The sequence below is a fragment of the Gigantopelta aegis genome, chromosome 9 (assembly GCF_016097555.1).
Source record: "Gigantopelta aegis isolate Gae_Host chromosome 9, Gae_host_genome, whole genome shotgun sequence".
Taxonomy (NCBI): Eukaryota; Metazoa; Mollusca; class Gastropoda; order Neomphalida; family Peltospiridae; genus Gigantopelta; species Gigantopelta aegis.
The window spans coordinates 45870353-45889146 of record NC_054707.1 but is presented as its reverse complement, the minus strand read 5'-3'; the positions used below and the strand labels follow the sequence as shown (position 1 = coordinate 45889146).

The 18794-nt window shown below is 35.1% G+C and overlaps 1 protein-coding gene across 1 annotated transcript in view; it reads right to left on the bottom strand.

Annotated features, from left to right (window-relative positions):
* The window catches only part of LOC121381315, a 67350-nt gene that overhangs the window by 10168 nt on the left and 38388 nt on the right, over nucleotides 1–18794 (bottom strand). Inside the window, exons 4-7 of the mRNA XM_041510574.1 lie at nucleotides 3909–3980; nucleotides 3609–3710; nucleotides 2957–3121; nucleotides 2035–2247 (exon numbers count right to left, since the gene is read on the bottom strand). Of these exons, the coding sequence (XP_041366508.1) occupies nucleotides 2035–2247; nucleotides 2957–3121; nucleotides 3609–3710; nucleotides 3909–3980 (552 nt within the window). The remainder of the gene's footprint in view (nucleotides 1–2034; nucleotides 2248–2956; nucleotides 3122–3608; nucleotides 3711–3908; nucleotides 3981–18794) is intronic.

The following is an 18794-nucleotide window of genomic DNA, read 5'->3' as shown; positions in this document are numbered from 1 at the left end:
TCATATTTTAGACACATTTGTAGTTTTAGGGGAAACATTTTTTTACTTTGAAGAATTTTTTTACCAAAGCCATAATTAATTTTTTGTCACTATTGTGCCTTCTGTTCTCATTTATACATAACAATAAGCTTGTTAAACATATCTTTAGGTCTCCAGATCAAATCTTTTTTTTAAATAATCACTTAGTTTGCTCCCATGAAGTGTATTTTAAGTGTATACTAGATTTGGAACCAATTTTTCCAGATTTGATTATCTACCTTGGTGTAATTTGATGATTTATTTTATTGTTAATGCTGTATTATCCAATGTTAATAGCTAAATGATATGCTGGATTACAGATTGTAGGAATACATCCAATATACATATTGTATTGATCTGGATTAGAAAATAATGCAATAAAATAGATGTTCGGTTAATTATGTCACTTAAAAACAGGTTTTTTTAGTAATGAATCAAAAATAAATATGCGAAAGCTGCATGATAATTCCAGATATCACAAATTTTTAAAACCTCCAACTACAGTAGGGTATACATAAAATATAGTCAGGAATATTGGTGGCTGCCAATGGTTTTGATGGTCCAATTTGAAAATCTGCGTAGCTGATGGATTTGAAATTCCCGCACATGGTAACTTGAAGATGCCCACACTCAGCATACAGGATTTTCTTCCAACAGTGATGTGCAGGACATTAAGTCATTACTTCATACAGATGGAGTCATGTTGGTTTTCCCTTCCTCAGACATTGTATTTTTTTAATACTGATATTTCTTTGATGTGCCTATTGAGGTCTTCATAATCTAGGGGTCAGTCAAGTACATGTGTTTCAATGGAATAAGTTTAAGGAGTTGAGGTACTCTGAATAGCCATGCTGTCTCTACATATATAGCTGAGCACACACACACATCTGACAATAAATATCTTCAGGAGTATTATTTAAAAAAACATTATTTGTTCAAATATGACATATTGCATTTGTACAAAACTGTACAAAATACATGTGTTTTGTGAGGTGTACATTAAATTAGGTTGCACTGTAGAAACAACAGTTTCAGTGAGGTTGTCAGTTTATGTCAGAAGACACCAGATCCTGGTTGTCATAAAAACACATGATTCACCACCTTTTGAAACATGTATGTTATCAGTATAGGTTGCACTATACCAATTAATTTCCGGCTGGGTCGAAGTTCGAGGTGTACCGAACTTTTGATAGAGAAGTTAACACCACAAGTCCTGTGATTGGTTATAAATGTGAGTGTGTTGGTTGTAAAAAAAATTAGTTTCATCTGGGCTAAAAATGTATGCAATTTTATTTGATGTAGTACCACCGTGTCAAGTAGCCTTGTGCTTGGAACATGTATGGGGTACCTGTAAAAAAAAGTACAAAATTTTTGTGCGAAACTAGGGGTGTTGCAGAAACATCTGGTTATACCGAAAATGAGCCATGAAAGGTACCATTTTCTGCAGTTAATACTTTGAGGTAGGGGTTGTAGTACTGATATTTATGGGTCACAGTTTGGTTGATATATTGCATATAGTGTTTTTAAACACAAACGTTAACATGGTCGCCTATGGGATTTGAATTGGTATAGTCCAAACTTAAGCATATTAGCACATTTCGTACACCATTGTTTTCTTTGTCTTAAATGTCATTCTAATTTAAAGGATGTACTGATGATGCTCTACACATGTCTATCATAAAATGGTCGTTAATACGTGTGTATTCCTTGATGTTCATTTGGTTGAAACATAAAATCAGAGTTAAGGATTTTAAATGTCCCCCCCCCCCCCCCCGCCACTCGTTCGTGTTTTTTTTTCCAGGCCTATATCCATGTTATGGTTCAAGCGCACTGTTCTTGGAACACACGACTACCTGAGCTGTTGGTTTGACAAATATTCAAATGGCTATCGAACCCAACAACCACCAATTTCAAAACCAATGGTTTAACGGTCCACAGATCTCGAGAAATGTTTCGTATTTCTTTCTGTGCCTTTAATAGTATAATGACTAAAACGTAAAAGGGCGCGTTACTTACATTGATTCAGCTCGACAGGAGTTATCTCCTTCTGCATCCCACAAGACATCTGTCTCATTTCACAACTGTTCGGGTAGAGTATCCTGTTGGAGCCACACACAGGGTAGTGGGGTTCCACGGAGCAGTTGAACACGCACGAACAGTTGATGTTCGAGCCGTCCGTCACACAGACAGCGCCGTAAAGACATGTGACGTCATCACACGGGTTTCCGTCTGAAATAATAATAATAATAATAATAATAATAATAATTGTAAAAATAATATTGTTATTATTATTAAAGAATTTTAAATGTATGTATTACTTCTAGTACTACTTCTACTGCTGTTATAACTATTATTATCATAAAACCAACAACACTGAAGGTATTTTATTCTCAAAATAATTTGATCATTATTTCTTTAAAACATTTAGAGTTCCACATCTGAAATATTCTATTTATATCCGTGTCCGCATTCAGACCTTTATTTATTTACTGAATGTGTAGTATGGATTTTGGGCCCTGTACTGGCGCGCTATAAAAGTGGCAGTCCTCCTACAGCCGGACTTAGAACCATATATAGTTGTCAAGATGAGCTCTCTGTAGACACAACACCTGACAGTGAGTCACGTCTCAGACACGAGCTGCATACCATGACGGCTCTTTCGCATCTTCTTTCGGAATCAGTCTTTTGTAGAGATGTGGTACTCAATATGCTAATGGAAGATTCGTCTTGTATGAAACAGTTTCTAGTCCACACACATTTGTGATTTAATGTTTATGTATTATTGGAGAGTAGATTGACATATATCGTAATTTTATCGGGTAAAACATCTCTTTTGTGGGTAAAGTACCTTTAATAAGATAAAACAAAATTCCATTGCACTAAGAAAAAAACTTTGTGTTTTTAAAACAACGTGAAAAACAAAGACGTAAATATTTACCTCCAGCGCCTGGATCGGAAAACACATCGGAATCACCTTCTTGTTCGTTAATATGTACCAAAAGTCGTGTTATTTCCGGAGTATGCGTGGGTGGTAACTTGGTTGTAGATGGCGGTGATTTTGTCACTGCAAAATGATTGTCTTCTTCTTCATCTTCTCCGCCTTCTATAAGTATAGAATGAAATATGGCAACATAAGTAATTTAAGTTAAAATATAATTTGTTAGCTACCTTGGTATATCTATCTATCTATCTATCTATCTATCTATCTATATATATATAAGAGAGAGAGAGAGAGAGAGAGAGAGAGAGAGAGAGAGAGAGAGAGAGAGAGAGAGAGAGAGAGAGAGAGAGAGAGGAGAGAGAGAGACCCTACACTTACATAAAGTATTACTAATGATTTCGATTATCTTACCCACAGAAAAGACAACACATACCACGGTCTTCGATGTACCAACTGTTGTACACTGGTTGTCAAGAAACCCGTCACATTCTAGGCGGGCGCGGCATGCTTACAGATTTGCAACACTCTGTGGGTGAGGTTGGGATTGAACACATCCAGAACTGCTGTATCCACTATAGCAGATATATGACATTACAAAAGTACAGCAGAGGTGACAAACAGTGACAATAATGACATGTAAATTACTCACCCTTAATATCGAAATCTAGAATAGAGTTGTCTGCCGCTCCTTCTTCCTCGATGTCATCCAAGGCTGAATCCCCATCAGTTGTTTTATTTGTACTGGTGAACACTAGACCAAACACAAACAAGTAAACAGGTTTGAAATTCAGTCCTGTAATGTACGTTCATATACAATCTGTTCTGAGTGTACGTCTGATAGCATCATTAAAACATGTAACCTTTTACTGTCAACACCAATCGTACCAGCCCGCCACCACACCCACAAGCCACACCACCCACTCTTATTAGCCACCTCCCTCAAACTTACCTTGAGACAGAAGAGGTCCATTTGTTGCACCCTCTTCTTGTTTCTCTTCTGCTTGGTGAGCAGACGTAGACTCTGAAAGTAAATAAGTAAACACATACTGAGTTAGTAAAGCACTGTTGAAAAGGTTCTCTTGTGGTAAACTTATTTTTGATGAGAGCAGAAAAAAGTCAAAAGTAGGTTTTCAAATGTTTATGTCAAAAAAGCCAAATACTGTTGTGGAATGCCACTCTAAAAAAATAAAAGACCCCAACTACCCATATAAAGACACACATGAACATACCGAAACACCTAGATTATAGGTAGCAGTTAAAGTAAATTGAAGAATGCAACAACATAGAATTAATAAATTGATAAATAAAAAAAATATTCTCATTATTTACTTATTTTATCAATTTTAATTTTCATGTTGCCTATGTTATTCTCTGCTGATAAATCGTATAGAATTAATCTTCCCGTGGACTCATCTACCCCCCCTCGTCACAGCCAGTGCACCACGACTGGTATATCAAAGGCCGTGGTATGTGCTATCTTGTCTGTGTGATGGTACATATAAAAGATCCCTTGCTGCTAATCGGAAAGAGTAGCCCATGAAGTGGCGACAGCGGGTTTCCTCTCTCAATATCTGTGTGGTCCTTAACCATATGTCTGACGCCATATAACCGTAATTAAAATGTGTTGAGTGCGTCGTTAAATAAAACATTTCTTTCTTTCATTCCCCCCACCCCCCTCCATTCCAACAAGTGCTTCACGACTGGCACACCAAAAAGGCCGTGGTACGTATTGTCCTAATTTTGAAACATATTACAGTGATAAATACCATGACAATCAGAAATAAAAAATCGAGAGGATCTTGACAAATGATGAATTGGTGGCAGTTTTATTGGTTGGGTCTAAATGTCAAAAGTCGAAAGGTTTTTTTAAAGCAAAATCGTAATTGCTTCCATCATCCACTATCAGGTGCTCATCCTTAGTAGGACCGCTACTCTCCTACGAAACACATAACAGGGTGTTTCGTCCCTCTTGGGCCGCCTGTAGGAGGACTGCCACTCCCAAGACTAGCGCAGAATGAATGAATGAATGAATATATGTTTAACGACACTCCAGCACGAAGAATACATCGGCTATTGGGTGTCAAACTATGGTAAATGCAAATCTAAAGTGATGATCAACATCAATATAAAAATTCAACAGTTAAATTAAAACTTAGTGTAAAGAGCTGTGCACAAATACAAATATCACAGATATATAAAATGAAAATTTAGAATAAAAGTTAGTATCACGTAAAAATTGCAGTAAAAGTTCTGGATGGAATCGAAATGATTCCATCACATTTCTTTGTCTAGATATATCTTTTCTAGTGTTTTTAAGATGAGTACACTCCACCAAAATATGGCACACCGTCAGAGTACACTGACAGTGCACACACTGCGGTGGAGGATCTATTTTCAAGATAAATGAATGGGTCAAGTAAGTATGACCGTTGCGAGCACGGCACAAGACTATTTGACTAGCTCAGAAAACCCAAACTTGCACAGGATAGAGCTCAGTGGAATATATACAGCTGTGATGGCATGAATCCGTGAGTCACTATAAAACCAGTGGTGATATCTGGCGTTCACGAAACGTGAGCATATCCTGCCTCACCGGTGACACCCATCATGAGCACAGCCTACAGCCATCAAGTCAATAGATGATATGTACAGGACTTTCACCACACAGATGAACAGGAATCTACAAGTTTACAGTTTATTTTGTTTAATGACATCAGTAGAGCACATTGATTTGTTAATCATCGGCTATTGGATGCCAAACATTTGGTAACATAAAAACAGTTTGAAGGCTTGGATGTTATAATCCTGATCAAACAGCGTTTTTACCAGAAGATATGTAGGTTTTTAAACTCGGTATATGATGAGCATGCCCTAAGGTATCTCAGAATTTGCCTACTTCTTGACATTTACATAAATACATGCTAAATATTCTTGTAGTAATCCGAGGTGTACAACACTTTCTTTTCGCTCCATCAATGTTAACCATTTTTTTTACACTCTTCCACAATCCACAGCTCTTTGTAAATTCTCTTCGACGGGTCTGGTGTCTGTTAAATGTGATAATATAAGCGATGAAACGTTATATCAATACAGATAACTGTTTTTATCAGCAGCCAAGAGCAGCATGGGATATTTTATAATGTATTTTCCCACAGGCAAAATGGCATATACTGTTACACAACGGATTTTCACTGCTTCATAGAGAAAATTAATTCTTTGATGCTTTTGTAACAATTCAAATTTGTGTAATGCACGATGCATCTGACGAAAGTAATTAGTGTATATTATATGATTTACATATATATTTCATTATGTTTTCATGGCAATACCCTGGAATAAATGGTTTGACACGTTTAATCGGTCTATGGGGGTATTAGTTATGTGTTGTTGTAATAAAATATAATGCCATTTTGCGCAATGCACACTGTGTCTAACCTATATCTTTGTACTTAATTGTTTGTACTATATGTCGTCACGTGACAATGACGTTAATATCAAACCATGCATCAGGCTGCGTGACTTGCTGATATGCCCAACTCGGCCAAAGAACGCTTAATGTTGACACAACCACAATCACGATTACCATGTTAGCAACAAGATTAAAATGATCTGTGTAATACAATAAGTCAAGTTTAAAAATCAACCAGTTCTGACTTGTTTATCTCTTGACTGAAAACCTTTACAGAAATGGCCGCATTAAGAATAAAGTAAACTGTACGGTGTGTGCGCCTGACATTTTATTTCTGCTTATAAGGCCATCATTATCATTTGAAAACTAACTGGGATTTTATCCAGTGAAAATGTCAGACTGCTAATGCGACAGTTGGAGGAAAAGTGGCTCTCTTGGCAAACAGAAGTTGATGACAGACGAGGAAGGAAGGTGATAAATTGCCTCGACAACGCTTTGACCCCAGGTCTCAATTAAATAAATGCTCTTCCGATAAGTGCACTAAAATAGGATTTAGGTTTTCCGCCACGTAGGGACAATTTTGTAAAGTGGAAGCCAAGATGATAGTATTAGTTCTTACAGCAGCTTCCAAGCATCCGGCTTTCTCTTGTTTCGTTTTTGTCCTGCAGTACCAGGGCAGGTAATGAGTCATACACTTTGTCAGTAGGCTGACAAGATAAATTATTCACCTAGCGACAGGAAAGCTGAGAAAAGTTTTATTTTTTAAGAGTATAATCTCGGGAATATTTCTTTTTCATTCTTCACCATCTGCTTTGTTTCACTTTTCGTAACACTCCATTTTTCTAATCATTTCAGAATTTTAAATTATTTCACCAATTACAATAGAGCATCCACTTGTAACCAATTGCAATAGAACGTCCACTTTTAAACAGTTACAATAGAGCATCCACTTTTAACCAATTACAGTAGACCGTCCACTTTTAAACAGTTACTATAGAACATCCACTTTTAACCAATTACAGTAGAACGTCCACTTTTAAACAGTTACAATAGAACATCCACTTTTAACCAATTACAGTAGAACGTCCACTTTTAAACAGTTACAATAGAACATCCACTTTTAACCAATTACAGTAGAATGTCCACTTTTAAACAGTTACAATAGAACATCCACTTTTAACCAATTACAATAGAACAACCTCTTTTGACCACTTACAATAGAGCATCCACTTTTAACCAATTACAATACAATGTCCACTTTTAACAAATTACAGTAGAACGTCCACGTTTAACCAAATACAGTAGAACATCCACTTTTAACCAATTACAGTAGAATGTCCACTTTTAACCAATTACAATAGAGCATCCACTTTTAACCAATTAGAGTAGAACGTCCACTTTTAAACAGTTACAATAGAACATCCACTTTTAACCAATTACAATAGAGCAACCATTTTCAACCAATTACAGTAGAACGTCCACATTTAAACAGTTACAATAGAGCATCCACTTTTAACCAATTACAGTAGAACGTCCACTTTTAAACAGTTACAATAGAACGTCCACTTTTAACCAATTACAGTGGAACGTCCACTTTTAAACAGTTACAATAGAACATCCTCTTTTAACCAATTACAATAGAGCATCCACTTTTAACCAATTACAGTAGAACGTCCACTTTTAAACAGTTACAATAGAACATCCACTTTTAACCAATTACAGTAGAACGTCCACTTTTAACCAGTTACAATAGAACATCCACTTTTAACCAATTACAGTAGAACGTCCACTTTTAAACAGTTACAATAGAGCATCCACTTTTAACCAATTACAGTAGAACGTCCACTTTTAAACAGTTACAATAGAACTTCGACTTTTAACCAATTACAGTAGAACGTCCACTTTTAAACAGTTACAATAGAACATCCTCTTTCAACCAATTACAATAGAGCATCCACATTTAACCAACTACAGTAGAACATCCACTTTTAAATAATTACAGTAGAACGTCCACTTTTAAACAGTTACAATAGAACATCCTCTTTCAACCAATTACAATAGAGAATCCACTTTTAACCAATTACAGTAGAACGTCCACTTTTAAACAGTTACAATAGAACATCCACTTTTAACCAATTACAGTAGAACGACCACTTTTAAACAGTTACAATAGAACGTCCACTTTTAACCAATTACAGTAGAACGTCCACTTTTAAACAGATACAATAGAAAATCCTCTTTTAACCAATTACAATAGAGCATCCACTTTTAACCAACTACAGTAGAACGTCCACTTTTAAACAGTTACAATAGAACGTCCACTTTTAACCAATTACAGTAGAACGTCCACTTTTAAACAGTTACAATAGAACATCCTCTTTTAACCAATTACAATAGAGTATCCACTTTTAACCAATTACAGAAGAACGTCCACTTTTAAACAGTTACAATAGAACATCCACTTTTAACAATCACAGTAGAACGTCCACTTTTAAACAGTTACAATAGAACATCCTCTTTTAACCAATTACAATAGAGCATCCACTTTTAACCAATTACAGTAGAACGTCCACTTTTAAACAGTTACAATAGAACGTCCACTTTTAACCAATTACAGTAGAACGTCCACTTTTAACCAGTTACAATAGAACATCCACTTTTAACCAATTACAGTAGAACGTCCACTTTTAAACAGTTACAACAGAACACCCAAATTTCAACAAATTACAGTGGAACGTCCACTTTTAAACAGTTACAATAGAACATCCTCTTTTAACCAATTACAATAGGGCATCCACTTTTAACCAATTACAATAGAGCATCCACTTTTGACCAGTTACAAAAGAGCATCCACTTTTAACCAATTACAGTAGAACATCCACTTTTAACCAGTTACAGTAGAACGTCCACTTTTAAACAGTTACAATAGAACATCCACTTTTAACCAATTACAGTAGAACGTCCACTTTTAAACGGTTACAATAGAACATCCACTTTTAACCAATTACAGTAGAACGTCCACTTTTAAACAGTTATAATAGAACGTCCTCTATTGACCAGTTTTAATAGAGAATCCACTTTTGACCAGTTACAATAGAACATCCACTTTTAAACAGTTACAATAGAACATCCACATTTGACCAGTTACAATAAAGCATCCACTTTTAACCAATTACAATAGAGTATCCACTTTTAACCAATTACAGTAGAACATCCACTTTTAAACAGTTACAATAGAACATCCACCTTTAACCAATTACAGTAGAACGTCCACTTTTAAACAGTTACAATAGAACATCCACTTTTAACCAATTACAGTAGAACGTCCACTTTTAAACAGTTACAATAGAACATCCACTTTTAACCAATTACAGTAGAACGTCCACTTTTAAACAGTTACAATAGAACATCCACTTTTAACCAATTACAATAGGCGCATCCACTTTTAACCACTTTTACAATAGAGAACATCCACTTTTTTTGAACCAGTAAACAATTACAAAGAGCATCCACTTTTAACCAATTACAGTAGAACATCCACTTTTAACCAGTTACAGTAGAACGTCCACTTTTAAACAGTTACAATAGAACATCCACTTTTAACCAATTACAGTAGAACGTCCACTTTTAAACAGTTACAATAGAACATCCACTTTTAACCAATTACAATAGAACGTCCACTTTTAACCAGTTACAATAGAACTTTTCCAGTTACAATATACTTTGACCAGTTTTAATAGAGAATCCACTTTTGACCAGTTACAATAGAACATCCACTTTTAAACAGTTACAATAGAACATCCACATTTGACCAGTTACAATAAAGCATCCACTTTTAACCAATTACAATAGAGTATCCACTTTTAACCAATTACAGTAGAACATCCACTTTTAAACAGTTACAATAGAACATCCACCTTTAACCAATTACAGTCGAACGTCCACTTTTAAACAGTTACAACAGAACATCCACTTTGAACCAATTACAGTAGAACATCCACTTTGAAACAGTTAAAATAGAACATCCACTTTTAACCAATTACAGTAGAACGTCCATTTTAAACAGTTACAATAGAACATCCACTTTTAACCAATTACAGTAGAACGTCCACTTTTAAACAGTTACAATAGAACGTCAACTTGTAAACAATTACAATAGAGTATCCACTTTTATCCAATTACAATAGAACGTCCACTTTTAAACAGTTACAATAGAACATCCACTTTTAACCAATTACAATGGAGCATCCACTTTTAACCAATTACAGTAGAACGTCCACTTTTAAACAGTTACAATAGAACATCCTCTTTTGACCAGTTACAATAGAGCATCCACTTTTAACCAGTTACAATAGAACATCCACTTTTAATCAGTTACAATAGAACATCTACTTTTGACCAGTTACAATAGAGGATCCACTTTTAACCAATTACAATAGAGCATCCACTTTTATCCAATTACAGTAGAACATCAACTTTGAAACAGTTGCAATAGAACATCCACTTTTAACCAATTGCAATAGAGTATCCACTTTTAACCAATTACAATAGAGTATCCACTTTTAACCAGTTACAATAGAACATCCACTTTTAACCAATTACAGTAGAACGTCCACTTTTAAAGAGTTATAATAGAACATCTACTTTTAACCAATTACAGTAGAACGTCCACTTTTAAACAGTTACAATAGAACATCTACTTTTAACCAATTACAGTAGAACGTCCACTTTTAAACAGTTACAATAGAACATCCACTTTTAACCAATTACAGTAGAACGTCCACTTTTAAACAGTTACAATGGAACATCCACTTTTAACGAATTACAATAGAGGATCCACTTTTAACCAATTACAGTAGAACGTCCACTTTTAAACAGTTACAATAGAACATCCACTTTAAACGAATTGCAATAGAACGTCCACTTTTAAACAGTTACACTAGAACATCCACTTTTAACCAATTACAGTAGAACGTCCACTTTTAAACAATTACAATAGAACATCCACTTTTAACCAATTACAGTGGAACGTCCACTTTTAAACAGTTACAATAGAACATCCACTTTTAACCAATTACAGTAGAACGTCCACTTTTAAACTGTTACCATTGAACGTCCTCTTTTGACCAGTTACAATAGAACATCGACTTTTAAACAGTTACAATAGAACATCGACTTTTGACCAGTGACAATAGAACATCGACTTTTAAACAGTTACAATAGAACATCCACTTTTGACCAGTTACAATAGAGCATCCACTTTTAACCAATTACAATAGAGCATCCACTTTTAACCAATTACAGTAGAACATCCACTTTTATACAGTTATAATAGAACATCCACTTTTAACCAATTACAGTAGAACGTCCACTTTTAATCAGTTACAATAGAATATCCACTTTTAACCAATTACAGTAGAACGTCCACTTTTAAAAAGTTACAATAGAACATCCACTTTTGTCCAGTTACAATAGAGCATCCTCTTTTATACAATTAGAATAGAGCATCCACTTTTAACCAATTACAGTAGAACATCCACGTTTAAACAGTTACAATAGAACATCCACTTTTAACCAATTACAGTAGAACGTCCACTTTTAAACAGTTACAATAGAACATCCACTTTTAACCAATTACAGTAGAACATCCACTTTTAACCAATTACAGTAGAACGTCCACTTTTAAACAGTTACAGTAGAACGTCCACTTTTAACCAATTACAGTAGAACGTCTATTTTTAAACAGTTACAATAGAACATCCACTTTCAATGAATTACAATAGATCATCCACTTTTAACCAATTACAGTAGAACGTCCACTTTTAAACAGTTACAATAGAACATCCTCTTTCAACCAATTGCAATAGAATGTCCACTTTTAAACAGTTACAATAGAAAATCCTCTTTTAACCAATTACAATAGAGCATCCACTTTTAACCAATTATAGTAGAACGTCCACTTTTAAACAGTTACAATAGAGCATCCTCTTTCAACCAATTGCAATAGAACGTCCACTTTTAAACAGTTACAGTAGAACATCCACGTTTAGCCAATTACAGCAGAACGTCCACTTTTAAACAGTTACAATAGAACATCCACTTTTAACCAATTACAGTAGAACGTCCACTTTTTAACAGTTACAACAGAACATCCACTTTTAACCAATTACAGTAGAACGTTCACTTTTAAACAGTTACAACAGAACATCCACTTTTGACCAGTTGCAATAGAGCATCCTCTTTTAACCAATTACAGTAGTGCATCCACTTTTAACCAATTACAGTAGAACATCCACTTTTGACCAGTTAGAATAGAACATCCACTTTTAACCAATTACAGTAGAACGCCCACTTTTAAACAGTTACAATAGAACATCCACTTTTGACCAGGTACAATAGCGCATCCTCTTTTAACCAATTACAATAGAGCATCCACTTTTAACCAATTACAGTAGAACGTCCACTTTTGACCGGTTACAATAGAACATCCACTTTTATCCAATAACAGTAGAACGTCCACGTTTAAACAGTTACAATAGAACGTCCACTTTTAACCAATTACCATAGAGCATCCACTTTTAACCAATTACAGTAGAACGTCCACTTTTAAACAGTTACAATAGAACATCCTCTTTTAACCAATTACAATAGAGCATCCACTTTTAACCAATTACAGTAGAACATCCACTTTTGACCAGTTAGAATAGAACATCCACTTTTAACCAATTACAGTAGAACGTCTACTTTTAAACAGTTATAATAGAACATCCACTTTTGACCAGTTACATAGAGCGTTCTCTTTTAATTAATTACAATAGAGCATCCACTTTTAACCAATTACAGTAGAACGTCCACGTTTAAACAGTTACAATAGAACATCCACTTTTAACCAATTACAGTAGAACGCCCACTTTTAAACAGTTACAATAGAACATCCACTTTTGACCAGGTACAATAGAGCATCCTCTTTTAACCAATTACAATAGAGCATCCACTTTTAACCAATTACAGTAGAACGTCCACTTTTGACCGGTTACAATAGAACATCCACTTTTATCCAATAACAGTAGAACGTCCACGTTTAAACAGTTACAATAGAACGTCCACTTTTAACCAATTACCATAGAGCATCCACTTTTAACCAATTACAGTAGAACGTCCACTTTTAAACAGTTACAATAGAACATCCTCTTTTAAACAATTACAATAGAGCATCCACTTTTAACCAATTACAGTAGAACGTCCACTTTTAAACAGGTACAATAGAAAATCCACTTTTGACCAGTTACAATAAAGGATCCACTTTTGACCAGTTACAATAAAGGATCCACTTTTGATGAGTTATATTAGAACATCCACGTTTAACAAATTATAATAGTACATCCACCTTTATCCAAATAACAGCAGAACATCCACTTTTAACCAATTATAGTAGAAGATCCACTTTATTTTTCTGGCGATGACTGGTCATTCCGTGTTTAGATGCAATCGTTAATCTAGATTACGCGATCGACAGAGAAACGGGGCGCTATTTCTATTGATCTCGGTAAAACTGTATTAAAATATGATCTTTGTCAAAACTGTATAAAAAAACATCAAAAGACATGTTTTATGCTTGAAGGCAGTTTGCCGTTATATACGTTTGTAGCGAAAAGACAAAACATTATTAAAACAGAAGGTGTTTAATAGAATAGTGAGCCATCTTGTTTAAAAGTTAAAAGTTGTTTTATATAACGAAACCAGTAGAGCACATGGATTAATTAATCATCGGCTATTGGATGTCAAACATTTGATAATTCTGACATAAATTAGAGGGAATCTACTACATATACTTTCCATTAGCAGCGACGAATATGTTATATGTACCTCTCCACAGACAAGACAGCACACAACATGGCCTGTAATATATCAGTCGTGGGGCAGTGGTTGGAATGGATAAACATCCTGCGTGAAGACAATGTTTAACGACATCTCAGCACATTTTAAATCACAGATATTACACGTCTATCATCAGTGAATCGTTTATACAATGAATTGGGTATAGACATTTGGAGACAAAACTAACTGGCCAATGTAGCACGACATGATTATTTAAAATTTTAAATCTCCATTTTTATGATGTATTTTAAACTTTATTAACTGTATGCACACAAGATATGTGTCCATTTCCAGAGGTTAAAATTAGTGAAATCACTCAACAACAAATATTTAAAGGAACACCAACATCCATTCCCCTCGTGTACAGTCCTGCTATATACTAGAACATAACATATGTATATTTCAAAACTGTAAAAGTACGTCCAAGCCAATGATTTTCTTTCGGAGATAAAAATACCGCGCTTTGATGTAATATCGTGCTCTCGAACCGAGTTAAAGGTTTTCATTAGTCGCGGATCACATCCAAGTGTTTGTGAACGAGGGTCCCTCTAAAGCCCGGAAACTACCGCGTTAGCTGAACACCTTTTGCAGATGTTTGACAAAATTGCCACTGTCCTTCCGCCAAGCGGGAAACTAATGGGTGCGAATATGGACCCGTTCATTGATTTTATACACGGGTTTGCGGCAGATTCAATGATGTTTTGGTAACTCATTACTCCCCTTAAAGCAACATATCACAGTTTAAGAGGTCATTATTTAAAGCTGCAATATCGCTGGCCCATTCTATAGAAGGCTTATTAATACAAGACGCAAACACAACTACATTGTTAAAGCTACAATCTCTCCTCAACAGCTTACATCGTGATATCCTAATGTCAAATACAAACACAACGGTTGTTTTAATAAATCTGCGCTTCTTGCTATCAGCATCAACATACAACAAACTTCCACATTACTTTATAATACATTGAATAGTTAATACATTCTGCTATGTGCCTAGATTAACAACTTTGCCTACAAGAAATACTGCAATACTTTGAGACATTAATTCAGGAAGTGGGTTTATTCCGCGACTGTAGATAGATCACTTAAAGGGACATTCCTGAGTTTGCTGCTAGTTTTAAGATGTTATCGACTAACAGAGACTTTTTAGCGATTGTAATTACATACCAAATATATTTTTATGCATAAAATATTAGTAGCTGTATAGTAAACGTGGTTCTGATCGTTCTAATATTTGTACTAGGTTAAATTTCATTTTATTTCCTAAAATATATTTTTTCGTACGTATGAAATTATTTGAAGACAAAATCCAGTTTGGGCTTCTTACAAATATTAAGACGACCAGAAACACACTGAATATACAGACACTGATATTCTAAACAGGAAAACATATTTAATATGTAAGTTTAATCGTAGAAATATTTTATTAGTCGGAAACATCTCACAAGGCAGCAAACTCAGGAATGTCCCTTTAAAGGTCCGAGTGTATGATTAATTGTGTGCAGGGCAATGGGTGCGCGGCCGTGACGGCGTTCTGTGTGTTCGGATCAGTGTCGTCACTCATGGTGTTTGTTCCATCAATCAGCGGATAAACGAGGCCACGACGTGCCAATTTTCTTATTCAGTTAGACAGTCGTTCGTTCGTTCGTCCGTTTATTGACCTGTAATTCATCCAAGACAATACGTTTATTAATTAAATCATTCTTCCGTGCGTACCTTCGTTCTTGCATGCATTCACCCACCAGTGGTAAAGCGCTTATCTGATCGAGGTCGGCCTAGGATCGATCCCCGTCGGTGTCCCATTGGGCTATTTTTCGTTCCAGCCAGTGCACCGCGACTGGTATATCAAAGGCCGTGGTATGTGCTATCCTGTCGAAGGGTATAGTACATATACAAGATCCCTTGCTTACTAAAGGAAAATAGCCGATGATTAATAAATCAATGTGCTCTAGTGAAATCGTTAAACTCACTCACCAAAACCTTTCAGGTAGTATTACAGTATGTCATCAAAAGGTATATGACCGAAGTACAACTAATGTTTAACAGGAGAATTAATACTGCCAGTTCTACCTTTGGTGATAAATAGGACAGAGTGACTCAGTTTGTTGTCATAAACTTGTTTTCTGGCCAATAAATTACCATACTTTAATTTTAACTGGTATGAATGTATTAGCTACTATTATTCTTGCAACGTTTGGGATCAGATTAAAAATACAATTACTCTTTTTGTGTGAGGAACTACGGTAATCGAAGACACTTCCGGTTATGTCTGAAACGAGCAGCTTAACCCCCATTTTTTATTATTTACTTTAAGGGTGAGAGGTGGTAGTATTTATATTCATGGTGTATATGTTGACTGAAGTGTAGTAGTTTTAGCACATGTTAATATTGTCGTCTATGGGATTTGATTTGGTGGTATATTCATTAATTCGTTCATTCATCCATTTATTTAATTTGTATGTAATGTGTTCTTTCCTGCGTTTATCGTGCATAGCTTCTTTACAATAATAATAATAATAATAATAATAATAATAATAATAATAATAATAATAATAATTATTATTATTATTATTATTATTATTATTATTATTATTACTGATATCATTGTATATCTATATATTTAAAACTTATATAGCGCAACTGTAAAATCGCAAGTTAAGCATAAATGGAAAAAACAAAAAACAAATGAAAGGGCCGCATGTGTTACTAGTTAAATTACGCCATTATGCGGAAACAACGACTATTGAAGGAACAGCTGCCCCAATGCCCTACGGGTAGAAGTAAAACTTTAACTAACTGTCTGTCGTTTTGTTCATTATCTTACTCAATCCTGCGGTCAAACACAGAATTAGTTGGGAAAAGAAAAGCCTCTTGCGAGAGTCGAAATTCAAAAACAAAGTCAAATTTAAGAAGGATGTCGAAATTCAAATAACAGACTGGTTGACTTAATAATAAAGCTTTACTGGAAAACCAGTCGATTATATTAGAAAGAATTCAGCTAGTATAAAATAAATGACATTTAATGTTACCATAAATATATTTATGTAGGCAGACAAACTATTGTAACAGTTAATAAAACAATATTTGTTATGGAGGGTATTTTGCGGGACTTATCGGTATTTCATAATAAAAATGTCAAGGCCAAGCGGCATATTTAAGTATAATGTAGAGTGACGTAATCTTACCCGCAAAATTATAATGATTGAGAGAATCTCAGTACAGCAAACTCATTTAATGGTCATTGTCTTGTGCTAGGCTCATCCTGTCAACTGTCACGACGAAGTTGGCCAACTCGACGGTTGCGTTGTAATTCCCCCAACTCACAACTAAGACGGGTGCGCTCAGATTAACAACTAATGGGTTATACGAGGAGAATGGAATTGTGATAGCGACCAGTCTAGCAACTGGACATTCGTAGAAGTAATTGAAGTTAGCCAACTTTCTGCTGACATTTGGTAGTCGGAGCCCAGCATCATATATCGTTGTTAATCGACCAATGAATGACGATACATCGTTACACCCCCCCCACCCCCAACAACAACTTTGTTGTGTGCGAAAAAACGAAAATTCACCCTATTTGTTTTCCTTTATTACTATATGGGTTATTCTATTACTATTCTATTTCCTTCGTTTGTCCTATCAATGTATCTTAGTATTGCTAATATTTGTACCCCATCTTTGCTGCCATACAATATAAATTGTGCATGTAAGCAGATTGTTCTACCACCTAACGGCATTATAGCGTGTCTAATTGTTGACATTAATAAATTACCTTTACAACAAAAGTTATGTTGTTTCTTGTTTATTTGTTATTAGAAACGTAATGGCAGCAAACACGCTGTTGGCTTCGTTTATAGGCTGAGCTGACATATAAAAGTAATTAGTATTTTGTCTTGTCTCTTCGAATTGCTTTTCTTCTTTGTTCATTCACAGATCAACCTAAATAAAACCTTAAAATATTAATGAATTTAAATTAAAACTTGTTATTTATTTATTTTTCCTGTTATGTTTGCGACATAATGCCGACAAAGAATAGACTAATCTCTAACATCGAGTGAAACTCAATCTCCCGATAGAGCTCTGGCATTTCTTCAGTATTAATTAAAAAGAGTTTGCTGCGAGCATTGTAATGTCTAAGCCAGACCTTGTGGTTCATTGTTTTTGTAGGCAATTTCACGACTACTGCTTCTCTAAATCGATCTCTCTGTCACACATTTGCTACAAGAAATGTGCTACAGGAAAATTGTTATTCTCTTCTGTCCAACTGGTAAATTAAGATTAAAAAAAAAGACATCTCAATACATTTAAGCTACGATTATCTGTTTTGTTTCGTCTAAACATTTACTCATTCGAGAAGGTAATCGTTGTTGTCAAATATGCTACTCTTACGCATATAGCAAAAAGGCATTTTTAAAGTGAGGTTTCCCAGAGACATGGAAGCTCACCGCCTTTGATATACCAGTCGTAGGGCACTGGGACCTGATTCACAAAGCTTTCTTAGGCTCGCTTAATAACACATCACATCAACCTTGCAAGTCTTTCTGC